Raw genomic sequence first — 14,523 nt, 5'->3', positions numbered from 1 at the left:
CCCTACCGAGGGACCGGCGGAGAGCCCTTCCTCGGCCCCCCGGGGGTTGAGGGGCAACGGCCACCTCGGCCTCTGGGCGCCGTTTCGCCTTCCCCCTCTGGGCGATGGGGGGCGAACTACAACTCCCAGCATCCACCGCGCGCCACCGGGCGTCAGCACAGACGCGCTTGAGGCCCCGCCTTGCCTCTCATCGCCGATCTTCACGCCGGGTGGAGACGGGGTTGGTGCTGCTGCCGCCGCCGGCTCAGCCCGGGTCTTCTCGGCTCCTCTCCTCCTCCCGGCTAGGCCGCGGAGCCGCCCCCTCCCTTCCCCGGGGGTAGCGGGCAGCCATGCGAGGCGCGGCCTCCTCCTCCCGGTAGCCGCCGGCGGGCCTTTGCCTTCTCCTCAGCCCCGGGCCGGGCGCCCACCGCCCCTCCCCGCAGGGCTGAGCGGGCCCCGACGGCCGCCGGTGGCGGGGAGGCGTCTTCAGGGAAAGGACCCCCGGCGCCATGTGGCAGAGCATCGGGCTGACCTTGGTGGTGATCGTGGCCACCCTGGCCTGCGTGCTGCTCTTCATGCTGTGCGGTGAGTCCCGCCCGCTCCCTTCGGCGGCGGGGGGCGAGGGGGTGCTGGAGGGGGCGGCCTGGCTTCCATCTGCGGTGCCCCTGCCCCCCGTCATCACACCCTCTCCCACCCTCCAGCCCGCCTTCTAAATCTCTGGTGGTTCCTCTTTGCTCGGACTGAAGGAAATGAAAGGGCACCATGCCCTGCGGTGTGGGGTAGCGTGTGGGGTTCACAGCCACCCCTGCTCTGTATTTCCAGATAATTTTGAGTCTTGAAATGCTTCCAGAGCTTAATTTGACGACTCTGAATCTGAAGCTGAGAGTTTTTTTAGTGAACGGGCTGCTGAGCAGTCACTCTGTGTAGCTTCTGTACGGGTCTGAAGTGCCAGTGAATGGCAGAAGTAAACTTCCTACTGGTGCCCCTCAGTTTTTGATGTCTGCTAGACTAGACTGAGAGCAGCTCTTACGAGGAGGTCTTTTTTTTTTTTCCTGATGTGGATCCAAGATTTGCGGTTTTTTTTTTTGGTTTTTTTTTTTTTTTTAATGCAGAGAGAAGGATTATTTCAATGGGAGGCATGACTTGCAGGTCTGTTGGAGTTCTTGGAAGGAATTGGCAGTGTAGTGCGTGTGGGTGTTGAGACCAATATGCTGAACTTAGAACTCTAAAGAAATACAACCACAAAAAAACACCACCACCAAACTCAAACTATGCCATAGCCTGTGGTGAAAGGCTTGTGAGATAAAAAGCAAATGCCAGGTGGGTTTATAAGTGATTTGTGAAAACCAAGGGAGTGAAGTGAAGAGTCCTGACATGCAATACTAAAAAAAAGAAAATAAAATAAAATTTTTAATTATGGTTAAACCAGCAAAACATTGTGAAAAGATTATGCAATATCAAGGGACTGGATAATAAAATGGGAGGTGGAATCCAGTATTAACGTGTATGGAGTAATGCACATAAAAAGTGTGAACTATACGCATACATAATTTATGTGGGAAAATATAATGGCTTCAAACTGAGCTCTTAGTACCCCAGAGCAAGGATTAGCTGCAGTAATTGTAAGCATTTATCCAAAATGTCTGTTTAATGCTTTGTAGCAAGCAAATAGGCAAATCAAAACATTAGAAGTTTAGAAAATGTCATTATATTGCTATAGGAATCTACCATGTGCCTGTGTCTCAAACAGTCTGTTTTCTTATTTAAGTGTATTACTTCATTTGAAAAAAAAAAAAAATCCTAATTTCTTTCAAAAAAGGTAGGATGGTGAGAGCTATGTAATGATTTCTACATGAAGAAATTCTGAATAGGTTAGACCTGTCTAGCCTGGAACATAGATGACTGGAGGAAACGTGCTTATTAGGTGTTGTCTGGCCACTTTTCATTTTTTAGAAGATTAAATGTGGTACTTGCAAGGATTTTTGTGTTTTCAGAGTATGCATATGAGACCTTTGCTTACTCTCTTGCAGAAAGATTAAAATGATTTTGCGGTGTGCTGTCCAAAATCAGAAACAAGGATCATTTTATCCAGGCCTTTCTGCTTTTGTCTGTATGTGACAAATGGAATTGAAATGCTAAAGATATCTTTAACTTTGTCTGCTAACTTAAGCATCTCTGGTGCTTTCTTCCTTAAAAAAAGCAAAAATAATTAGTAAATGACTTTATTTTTAAGTGTCTTACAAGTACTTAGCAGTTTAGAGTTCTGTTACAATCCTTCGTTGTATTTTACTTGCAACAGTATCAGAGCTTATAAAATGATTGCTAAAAGTCACCTAGATTTCCGAAGTATTGAACAAGGGAAGCTGGCATGTTCATTGTTTTTTTTGGGGAAGATTGGAATTGTTACCCTATTAGGAGTGACTCAGTAGGATTTGATAATGACTTACAGTATTTGTAATGACTTTTTCCATCATACAGCATTTGTTGATTAATATTGATACACCTCTAGCTCTTGTGCCATCATTATTAGTGGAAACATATTCAAGGAAAACAGTTTCAAGACCAATACTGGAAAAAAACTGGGTACAAGCTACTTCCAATGTAATTGTTTATCTATGTCAGTGATAGGCAATTTCTTATTCACCTGCTTACCTACAGGACTCTTCTTTACAGCCCGTTAAGACTCCCAGGGAGACTGAGTGCTGTGTGTGACAGGAGACGAGTAAATGCCAGCCAGTGAGACATAAAAATTAATGGACAAACCTGACACAAGAATGGCTGGATATAATCTAGAGTAAGCTTAATCTGATGATAAGAATATTTTACATCCATTTGATGAGAGGTGTTGAAACAGCCTTATGAAAAGGGCTTATAGGGCCAAGAGCCTATAGAGCTGCAACTTGGATTTTGAGTAGCTTATAAAAGGACTGGTGGTGTGAGTGCTTGCAGAGAACAGTAGACTTGATTACCCAGGAGGCATCCTAGGAGCATGTGCATTTCTACTGCTTATCACAAATATGATGTGATAAGTGCTATCAAAACTTAAATAATGGGGAAAAATTGTTATCATTTTTCTAACGTGAGAAGACAAAATTCAAAGCACAAACTATCAGAAGTTATTTGGACCAGTTCTTCAGCCATGTGAAAAGCAAGTGTTTATGCCTGAGTTAGGCATTTATGTCTATAAAAGTGCTTTGAATAATGACCTGATTTCTTTTTCTTTTAAACATTTCTGGATGCTTGCAACTGCTACTTTCAATGTTAATCTGAATTTGTTAGGAAGCATGGAAGGCTTGCAGCTTCTCTATTTGTAAGCTGGTCACATCTGACATAGAAACCATTGAGGGACTGTAAACATAACAATTTTCAGTTGCTCTTTTAGAAGTGAGACTAAGGTGACTTGCTTCCACTTTTTTATTCCCACCTTTTCTGATGTCCTTTCTCTGGTTTCTCTCTGATAGCCTCATTGCTGCTTGTGTGTATTCTGTGTTCCTCTGCAGATGGGAGGAATTCATGCATAGTCAAGGATGGTAGGATAAGATAAAATACCGGCCGAGGTGAACTGTTGTACTGCTTACCTCTGTGTACTTGTTTCATTTTCCCGATGTAGTAACGCATGGAGCCACGTGACATTGCAGGAGTGCCTTCAGTGGAACAGATGGAAGTGTTCATCTCATTTGGCAAGAGAGGCTGATGAGATGTGGTTTGAGAGACATGACCTTAAAACAAAAATCATTTAAATCAAAGTGTTGAAACAAGTATGTGGCTTGCTTCACAAGTCTGAATTCAGTTGCAGATGGGAAAACATTTAAGCCCTAAATTCTACCTGAATAACTTCTCTTTACTGCTTTGTTTAAACAGTTTTGTAACTATCTTAAATGAATGAATCTTGTGAAAATACTTCAAGAAGTCAGGAGGGTCATTCTTGGTTAGAGCAGCAATAGAGATGATAGCTTTTTAGTTTGAAGTTGAGTTTTGGAATTGTTATAAATGGGAGACTGGAAGAGAACGAGTTTTCTTGCTATCAGTCAGCAAGCAGTCAGTGGTGGCGTGTCCCATGAAATGGGACCAGGTTTAAGGAGCCATGCAGAACCAAGCATCATGTTACCTGATGTCTTCTGTTATTCCAGTATCAGAGTAGTGTATGCTTCCTTCAGTTTGATCTTCTCCATAGCAAAGCTATCCACTAAGGCAGTATATTATCTACGTCTTAAAAATGATGCAGCATTTAAGTGATTTGTCCGGGGTCACAGAAGAAATCTGATGTAAAGCCGTATTCTCCCAAGTCTCAAGCTAGCATCTAGAGCTCTGTGCTCCTTTTTTTTTTTTTTTTTTTTCAGCTATAGCTGGTTAAGATCTTGTGTGATGGACACTTCAGCATTTGAATACAGGCAACATTCACCTCGGTAATAACCCAGTTCTAAATTAGTCTTCATGTGCTAGAGTAGTAGCATCCTATTCTCAAGTCAGTAGGGACACAGAGGTAAAGTGATCTTGCAAGACTGAACAGGAAGCCTGTAATAGGGTCAGAAACTAAAGCCAGATCTTCAGACTCTGTCCTGTACCATTACTGCATCACCTTCCTGCCTTGCTTGGTTTAATTTGGGTTTCACTTAAGAAAAATCTGGTTACTTTACCCTAGCATGCCCTTGGTTTTTTTTTTTTTTTGTTTTGTGCTACAATAAAGAAAACTCTTGTTCTGCTAGCTTTTGTGTAGAAGCCAGTATAAGGTGAAAGAAAATACATGGACTTGAGACTTGTACACCTCATCTTTTGAGGGAGAGTAACATTGTAGTTGGATCACTTTGTTTCCTTCCCCTTTACAAAGAACTAAGAGCTGATGTGGGAAATAGCAGAAAAGGTAGCTTTAATGAAACGTAGTCAAATCATAAAAACTGTTTAAGGTCCTGATATTACATAGATGTTACATACATCTGTGTATGAGTCAGTAGAAGAGGCTTTGACTCATGATCCCATCTTCACAAAGACATTGTATCGTGATTTATAAGAGGGGTTGACGTGCTGATTGCACAATGCCAAATGTGGCTTAAATGTCTTTGGATGGCACGTGGCTGTGGCATTTTAAGTGAGACAGTGGCTTCCAGCTTTCAGTGAGTGCTAAATTCTGTTGAGGCTGGGAGCTGGGAGCTGTGGTTTTTTTTGCTTAAATGCAAAATACTGTTTCTGGTAGACAGGATTTCTCAACTCTCTCTGAATTCAGGTATCTGCTCCATCAAGAGCTGGAGCTCTGGCTTTGAATTGCTGTGATGCCCTTTTGGACCTGACTTACCCCTTTGAGAGGCATCTTCTTTCACCAATTAATGTAGAAATATTATAGAGATTGTAGTCTGCATGTCATCCCTGCTTGCTTGCTGAAGATACATTGTGGATATGCTATTTGACTTCTACAGATTCGATTGAGCTAAGAATTATTTGGAAAGGTAAATAAGATGGCTAAAGAAAATAAAGCAAGCAATGGAAGACTGATTCAAATCCAAAATCTCGTGTGTGGTAAAGTTAAACCAGTAGGACTTCTTTGAGAGTGGCTTACCTGAACAAAGTGGAAGCACTTGAGATGCAAACTGGTGTCAATTACCTGTCCAGGAAGAGTTCTACAGCAAAATAGTTACAAAGTGAAACTAAGCTGCATAAAGACAAGAATGCACAGAAATACTAGTTGTTTGTTTGGGTTTTTTTAATTACTTTGCAATTACTTTATCTTTAAAAATACACTGTTATGTAACATAGTTCTTCAGTATGGCATGATGCTGGGTGTTACCATTTTGCAATGCTCTTAGGAGGCTGTAAAATTAATAGAAAATGCATCGTCTTCTGATTCAGAAGTAACTCTGTACTGTGAATGCCTCCAGGCTTTGTCTCTATGTGTGGTGATTTTTTAATAGTGTATTTAGTTGATATAGTTGCTGGAGAGAGTTTCTCTTATCCAGAAAAACTTGTTCTTCAGTAGTCTGGTTATTTCCAAATAAATTCTTAAAGTGTTTAGTAACAGTCAGGCAACAGGGAGTCTCAGCTGAAGAGGCAGTCTTAAACTTGATTCAGCCAAGTGTGTTTGTTTTGAGGATTTTTTTTTTATTATTTTTTTTTTTTTTAACTTCCCATCCAAGCTGGCCCTGTAACTAGAGCAAGTGAAAGAAGGAAATCTTTCTACTTAGATTACCGTATACCTAAATGTCTCTGGTACAGACTGGGAGATCTTGTGAGGTTTTGAAACTATAGTTTTTAAGCCTGGCTACCCTCCCACTATTATAATTGGCTGAGCCTGTTGTAATTTTCTTTTCAGTGCCCTGCATTGTAATTTGTTTCACCTGGCTACTATCACTGGTCTGGTGCTTTGTGAACTATAACCAGTCTTGTTGGCTGTTTATTTACTCTGTTTTGTTTGCAGTCTTGAGGTAGAGAGCTCTGAAGTCTGTTTATGGTACTTGATATTTTGGATACTCAGACCATTGTGCTCTAACTCAAACAAAACATGGTAAAAAAATAATGCTGCTTTTCCTGAGAGTGTCTGAGAATGAACTGTGAATGTTCTTTAGAATTTCCTACCCCATCCCTGCCCCTAATAGTAATTCTGAGTGTTAAGTGGCCTGTTTCCAGTGATAGAAGCAGCACGTGGTCTGCTTCACCTAGCCTAAGTTAAAATACCTCCCTTAGTGGAGTATTTATTTACACCAAATACATTCAAGTCATGCTTCTATGAAGTGCCCTGTAACACTTCTAGGAAGGCCCTGAATATTTTTGGCTCTTCCTCTCCCCTTCATCCTCCATGGTGTTCTCTGGAAGTAGTGTGTCTGTTTCAGAGCCATTCACTTTGCAGGTTCGTACCTAAATCGTCTGCAAGAAGAGACAACTGTGCAAAGAAACAACCGCGCAACTTGTGTCTGAGAGTTCCGCCCCAAACACACGCTCGTATGCTGAAGTGGATTTAGTAGAATGTACCGCATGCTTTTCATGTGCTTCTAAGTCTAGTGTCTAAAATTTTATCTCTGTCAACAAACTGGGGAGTTGAAGGCATTTTTAAATGTCTTGTAATATTCTGCTTAGGTCTCACTTTCTTGCAAGTGTCCTATATTTACTTGGAATATCTAATGCATTTTCTTTCCCATGTGGAATAGAAATGAGCGTGGCTTTTGGAAATTTTATTACTTCTAATGATGTTTAGATTCACAAGAAGAATGGATTGGTTTATGGTCTTCAGAATGCATGAAACATTGAAGGTCCCAGAGATCAACTCCTCAATAGAAACAACTTTCAAGAAGCTGCTACTTCAGTATGTACTTGTAGGTCTGAAAGAAAAAAAAAAAGATACCAAAACCAGACAGCTGCCACTGAGGCTTTTTTTTTTCTAGGTGCGGGGAGGATTTAATGCATTTGTGAGAGATCAGATTCAATTTAATCACAAGTCATTTAAAGGTTTAGGTATTAATGGAAAAAAGTATCGGTGTAGGCTTTGGAGTTAATTTAGGTCATAAAAGGTCATATAAAAGCTTTCTTCCAACTTTCCTCAGCAGCAAAGAAGTTATGGAAATTAGAAATCTGCAGGATGTGAAAAGTATTCTAGGAGGGAGGAGCGGAAGGGTGGGATCTTGTTTCGTCCTAAGCAACGGCCTGCTCATATTGGTGTGACTGATTACAGAAGAGGAAGAAAAATAGTGGTGCTGTGGTTACACAAGTGCCGCTTATTGGTGTTCTTCTCCTTCCCTAATACAACTCTGTTGTCCACGCTTGGAAGTCTTTCTGCTGATAGCAGTGTAATCGGGAGGGTGGGTTTCCCTAACTCTATAAAATAGGGCTCTTAATAGGCTTGAATAGCTAGCCAGACCTTCTGAACAGAGACTGGGAGTATTAATTTACAGCTCTCCACAAGATGGTTTCTGGTGTTGCGAATGATGTTTATATAGCATATGTTTTCAAATAGCTGTTTAAAGTTTATGCTGCTTAACTGTATTTCACAGGCAAGTTACATTCCTATTTTATGGATGATGAAACTTCACTGGTCAGCTAGAGGGAAGGGAATACCCAGTTCTCAACTGGGTAAAACTGCAGCCTCTCTTGACTTAAATGCTTAGATAAGGGAGACCTTTTAAAAGGAAGATTCTGGTTTAGGTTTAGATATATTTGGTTTTTTAAGTTCCTTAGCTACCTGTTATAGAAACACTTGAGGAGCTGGATTTTAAATATTTTTCAAGACATATTCTAGAAACATGACCATCTCGACTCTTTACATGCATAGTTTTGGGACTGGGAGCATTTTAGCAGAGGAGCTGAACACAAATTTAGCACTGAAATTTAGTTTTATTTTAATGGGATTTGGGCATGGTAAGGGAACACCTTGAATTTGGGGGATGTGGTCTTATAGTAGTGAACATGAGAAGGAAGACCTTGTGCATTTCAGAATAGGATTTATTATAAAACATTGTATTAATTTCAAGATCTCTGCAAGTGTGCTTAATAGTGATTATGTAATGAAGCTTTTAAAATGTGATTTTCAGAATGATGTGTTTTCTGAGTGAGAGTCAAAACCCTAGTGCTAGCATTTTGCAGTGCCTGTGTAATGAATCATGACTTCTTGTTTTAGGTATAAGCAAAGAAATTGCTTTTCTCCTGACAGTTAAGACCCTTATGTGTGCAATGGTGATCACTTACCTACTGCTTGCTGCGGCAGTACAATTCGGAATGTGTAGGTCCTTGCCTGCAGCATAAATGTTTGCTTCTGGATGAGGACAAACTTTATTTATTAAGTCAAACTGGTATTTACAGGACTGTAGAAAGGAGTGGATGTGTTGCAGAGAGATGTTGAGGTTGAGAGTTGGCAATCGGAGGATGGGAGATGGATGAATTTTTTTTCCTCACTTTTCTGGTACAGTTTGCCTGAGAGCTGACTATCAATTTGTATGAAGTAACTGAGCAGTACCTTCTTTCTTTCTCCTGCAGGCTGGTACGTGGTCTGGCAGTTGTTTTTGTCTAAGTTCAAATTCCTGAGAGAATTGATAGGAGATACGGGGTCCCAGCAGGGAGACAACGAGCCTTCAGAGACTGAAGCTGAACAGGAGACTCCACCCTCGCCTCACAGAGGTAGACAGAAATCTGCTCGACAGCGAAGGGCGCCTACAGAAGACACAACTTAAAGTATTCCGTTGAAGTTCTGACTAACTATGAATGGTTAAGCACCTCTGCACTGTGTTGTTCAGTGGTCTGATCTTACTGAAAAACTGACTTGAGAGGTAATAGTAATACCTGTGGACCTTTACTTCTAAACTACCAATATATGCTACTTCGGTAGAGGTTCAGGGAGGGCTTCAGCAGCAAGTCATAGAATACTGAAAGAAAGGAAGGGTGGAGAGAAATCTCCATGGCAAAAATGATGAGCTGCTGTAGCTCCTATCTCTGCAGACAGATTAAAACCAGGTCCTGGACCATAGGCTTAGCCTTTGCATTAGTCTGAACACAGTAGACACTTCAGAATTGAAATGGCTTCTAAATTATTTTTTCTTTACAGCACTGTAACTACATATAGTGAGATTGAGTTTTATTTCCTTAGCTATATATGAATATATATATTTTTTTCTTCAACTTTGAGAATGCATGTGAACTTGAAAAACAGTTGAAAGAATATCCTGCTTTAGAAAGTATTCTAAAGCAAGATTTTAGTTATGTTCTTATATATATAAAGTATAAATGAAATATGAAAAATCAATATTAAATGCACATGATTTGGAGGCTTTTATCTCCTTTAAAAAAAAAAACAAAGCAAAAAAAGGAATCAGGTGGTAAGACCTGTTTTCTTGGTTTTGACGTAAGAAGGGTTACAGGTTAAACAGTCCTGCTAGGTTTCTGTACGTTTCTCCTGAACCTTTTAGTCTAAGTCCAACTTGTGTTGGAGAGGGGAAGGTGCCTAGGTTATGCACTTACTGTTTAGTATTCTCAAGTGTTACCTTTGACTTTTGGATACTAAGCACTTCTCTAGTTCACTTTGTACACCTTTGCGTCGGGTATGTGGTACCTGATGTAACTTCTTTCCTGGAACCAGTTAAGGCATTCTGACCAATTTGGTAGACATCGCTTTAACACTTTGATAGTGTTATAGCAATGAATTTGGTACCTCATGTTTGCTGGAGGACTTAGTGATTTTTACTGGTAATATGCAGTTGCTCCTGTTTTCTTTGAGAATGAGTTATACAGCTGTTTTGACACTGCACTTCAGAATGAAGCGCTCCACTTCCGTTTACGTGGCAACTCTGAAGACTGATGCATGAGGTCTTTGAAAGATGAGGAACATGCATGTACCACCTCTGACATGTGTAAGAGAGAACTACCAACGTGTCCTGTCATGAACAGCTTCATTTTTCTCTCAAAACTTGCTTATGTGGTAGTGTTTGCATCATTGTTCCCTGTATAAAAAAAATATTAAATGGGACTACAAAATTGGTCTTGTACTTTGAGCTGTTAAGAAGTTTAAACCTATGGCTTCCGAAACTAGTGATTTGTTTTGTTTATATGGCTAAAACCAGCAACACTTAGCTTTTTTTCATCAAGTAGGCCTGCATCTGGGAAAACAGCACTCTGTTAGTGCCTTTATGTTTTAATTTGTCATCTGTGAATACTGTTCAAAAGCTAATGAGAGCATTCACTTCATAAAATGATTTGAATCTTTCAGTATTAAAATATGTAAGATCAGCCCTGACCTTCCTTTGGAGCCTAGAAGTCTTTGTTTTGTTTACTAGCATGTGTGTGTAAGCATGCTTTGTATTACAGGGTTACATTTTCAAGCATGATTAGGCAGTGCTGTGCACATATCTTTTAAACACATGTAGAAATATTGATTGTCGCCTTCCTCTGTCCTATCTGCTGGCAAGGGAATACCTAATGATGTGGGGTTTTTTGTGGTGTTTTTTTTTTTTTATTAGTAAAATTCCTGTTTATTCAAACTGAGCAAAAGCAATCAGATTCCATTCTCTGCTACTTTCAGTTGTTTGCCTTCCACAACTTAAATGTCACAATATTCTTGTGTCTGTATGTCTTTTCACATGATGAGGCTTTCAGTTTAGCAGTGCTAACCAAGTATTGGTGCACTTTTCTTAAGAAGCATCTTTGTCATGAACTTTGCTAATATAGGCTTACAAATAAATAATTTTTTTTTATACTGACGTAGGATATTGGCACTCCTCTGCACTTCACTTTTACCTAGACTTTAGTGCACAGAAGATGGCAAAAAGCTGATGCTTGTAGTACCCCCAGCTGAGATAAGTAATAGTGAACTCAGTTTCTGCTTCTAGTAGCTGTGAGGAAATCTGAAGTTACAGCAATATACGTAGCTAGTCAGGGTAGCTCTAAAGGGTGCAAGAATCAAGACTCTGGAGCAAATTAATGAAGGAAAAATTCATGTGGGTTTGAATGCTGACACTGATCAAATATGCAATAAGATGGACGTGGAACCTCGGGGTAGCTCATCTGCTCTAGCCAAACAACTTCCCACTCCCCTCCCTGCTGTATGTAGGTGTACATTTCACTCCCCAAAGTTATTTTCAGTCTCTTTGTTTTTTTTTTTTTTAACAGCAGATGCTATTTTTTTAATGTTGCTGTGGCATAGCTGCCAATAATGCTGTCTGCCTAGTGTATAACTTTGGCCTGCTACTAATAAGATAATTAAAGACTTATGTGATTTGGAAGAATTTTGGAATGCTGATGTCTTCTGTCAGTGCATAGCTTTTCCTGAAGGAGTCTGTAGTAAAATCTTGGCACTTCAGGCAAACCTGTAAAAGCAAAGCTGTATGTGTGAAAGCGTGCTTGTGATAAGACCTGGGTTGTGATTGCTGGCAGTCCAATATACTCATGTCTTTGAATATTTTTACCGATGTACTTGTGACATGTTACTGGTGGGTAAGCACTTAACTTTGAGTTGACCTGTTCAAGTCTGAAACTTTATGAAGGCAACAGATTACACAGTTGGTCTTGTTTTGTTTAACAGAATCTGGTTTTAAAACTGTTTATTGCCTTATTGTTGCAGCCATTCTCTTGAATGTATTATGGGTTCTTATTTTAAATATAGTCATATCACCTTTGTTGCAGGGGCTGTGTAACTTTGAATAAGCAGTAATTACCTACGTTGTATGTGACAGTTAATTGAAAGCAGGTACTGTAATGAAGGCTGGAACAAACACAATGTAGACTGGTGGAAAAAAATATGAAAGCTATTGCTAAAATTTGAGGAGTGTAAACAATTTTGTTCATGCTGAATTGCATAGTTGAGACCTGTTAGGGAGCCACTAAGGTTATTTTCATGGTGATTGAACGTTTGCCCATGAGGCTAATTCTATGCAGTTCATCCACTGAGCACTGCTGCTGTAGCTATTTGCAGTGAATGCCATATACTGGGCTGCAATTTGTGAGCAACTTGCTGCTTAATATCAGGTTTTACACTGAACTAGACCTGTGTATGTACTTCTGTTTCATTTGGAAATTACCGGCATCAAGAATGTGTTCAATGTGGTCATTTGCTTCTTCAGTGTTACGATACTGTACCTAAAGCTTCTGTGGTTGTCTGTTTTCATCATTAACTGTTCTTTTTAACTGACTGCACAGATGAAAAATAAAGTAACCAGACTTGATATGAATATTTTCCCAAGTGGTTTTTTGGCTTTTTTTTTGAATGGGATTTTTCCTGCAGAGTAAGACTTGTTTGAGTGTACAACACTACAAAAGAAGACTTGTCAAAAATCTAGCTGGTGTAATACCTACTGATGAATTAATCTTAAAGAAAAGGTTAGTGTATATCTCGTAGAGCCATAGTTATTAAAGGTGTTTTTTTTTCTGCCTTATCTGTGAAAGTTGTAATTTCATTCTAGCAATTAAAGCAAAACAAACCCAACAAAAATCAAACCACCTCCTGCCTCCTTTGTTCTTGATACTTTTAAGAATGGTTGTAGACTTTGTAGTTTATCTAAAGGTAACTGTGTTGTAAAGTAGGAAGTTTTTCTAGTTTAGAAATGAAGAGAAGGAAAAGGAAATGAGAGTGTGCTTCATCCCTGACTGCTTCTGTTAAGCAAAATTCGTAAATTGAATTTTGGGTTCTTTTATTGAAAAATAAGAGATTAAAAGAAGATTTTGGAAGGAAAAAAAGGTATAAAATCTCTTTAATCTTGAGAGAATGAACTATTTTGCTATTGTTCTATTCTTCCCACTTGTAAAAACACACTACTGAGTGCAGTAAAATGCTGTGGCATTATGTAACTTTAGCACTTGGGTCTTTTGACTTCAGAAAGTTTGAGTTGTATGTGAGGGGGTGTGTTTGGAGGGCTAATACAAGTGGGAATAATTGGTGATGGACTACTGGTGTCAGGTGCTTATAAAAGGCTTGCTTTTCTACTTTGGTACCGATCCCAAAGAAACACTTAATGGTCTGCTCCAGTGGAATGAATAAAAGTGCCATTGTACAGCTTTGCTCTGCCCCAAATTTGACCAAAGGCTGTTTTTACTGATACTGCTCCTTCCCCACGGGCACTTGTTGGCTGTTAGAGTCTCCTGTGGCCTTGTTTCTACACAATTAAAATACACAGTCTTTGTAAAACACAAGCAATCTTCCATCTTGCTTGAGTAATACTTATATGAAGATTTTTTTTATGTGAGATTACACTGGAAGTTTCAGTGTAAATATGCTGGGTTTTATATTAAACCTTTAAGACATATATTAGATGTATTCTTCATGTAGGCCAGAAGCTTTTGTTTTGACCATCTCTGTTATCCTGGTGGGTGTTTATAATCAATAAAGCATTTTCTCTGAAAGATGGATAGAATGGAGGCTTTTTCATGCTGCTTTGTAGACTGCCTGTGAGAAGGGTTTGCATCCAGTCTAGGGCTTACGTCGATGTGTAGCGATGTTGGACTCTACTTCAGGCACAAGGAATAGCAAGATGAACCTGTGGGGGGACAGAGGAGCATCACGGATTGAACAGAACTAACTAGTGTTGATGTCCGACAGCTCTTGGGGTATAGTCACCTTTGGAGGAGCTACAGCTATGTAAATGTTGGGGAGAAGTCTCTTACAGACAGGAAACCTCTCATCGGTAGAGCGCAAACCAAGACTAACATCCTGGGTTTTACCAATGGGGACACTGAGATGAAATACATCTTAGGCTTTATTTTCCTGCATTTGTAGTCACAGGTCTTTTCAGCTTCCACAATAGGAAATGGATAATACTAATCATAGAATCATGGAATGGTTTGGGTTGGAAGGGACCATTAAAGGTCATCTAGTCCAACCCCCCTGCAAGGAGCAGGGACATCCCTGACTAGATCAGGTTGCTCAGAGCCTCATCCAGCCTGGCCTTGAATGTTTCCAGGGATGGGGCCTCCACCACCTCTCTGGGCAACCTGTGCCAGTGCTCCACCACCCTCAGTGTAAAAATTTTTTTCGTTATACCTAGTCTACATCTACCTCCTATTTTAAAACGTTTGCCCCTCATCCTTTCACAACAGGGCCTGCTGAAAATTTTCTCCCTGTCTTTCCTGTAGGCCCCCTTTAAGTAC

At 40.1% G+C, this 14,523-nt stretch overlaps 1 protein-coding gene across 1 annotated transcript; it reads left to right on the top strand.

The window, feature by feature from the left end:
* Positions 1–229: 229 nt before the first annotated feature.
* Positions 230–12,611, top strand: SMIM13 (small integral membrane protein 13). The gene is made up of 2 exons (XM_086740223.1): positions 230–564; positions 8,932–12,611. The coding sequence occupies exons 1-2, from the start codon at positions 489–491 to the stop codon at positions 9,123–9,125; spliced, it is 270 nt and encodes an 89-aa protein (XP_086596349.1). The 5' UTR covers positions 230–488; the 3' UTR covers positions 9,126–12,611.
* The last annotated feature ends 1,912 nt before the right edge of the window (positions 12,612–14,523 follow it).

This window comes from Chlamydotis macqueenii, chromosome 2, assembly GCF_036417535.1.
Source record: "Chlamydotis macqueenii isolate bChlMac1 chromosome 2, bChlMac1.mat, whole genome shotgun sequence".
NCBI classification, from domain to species: Eukaryota; Metazoa; Chordata; class Aves; order Otidiformes; family Otididae; genus Chlamydotis; species Chlamydotis macqueenii.
Note: the sequence above shows the minus strand (reverse complement) of the source record. Positions and strands in the feature narration are given on the sequence as shown.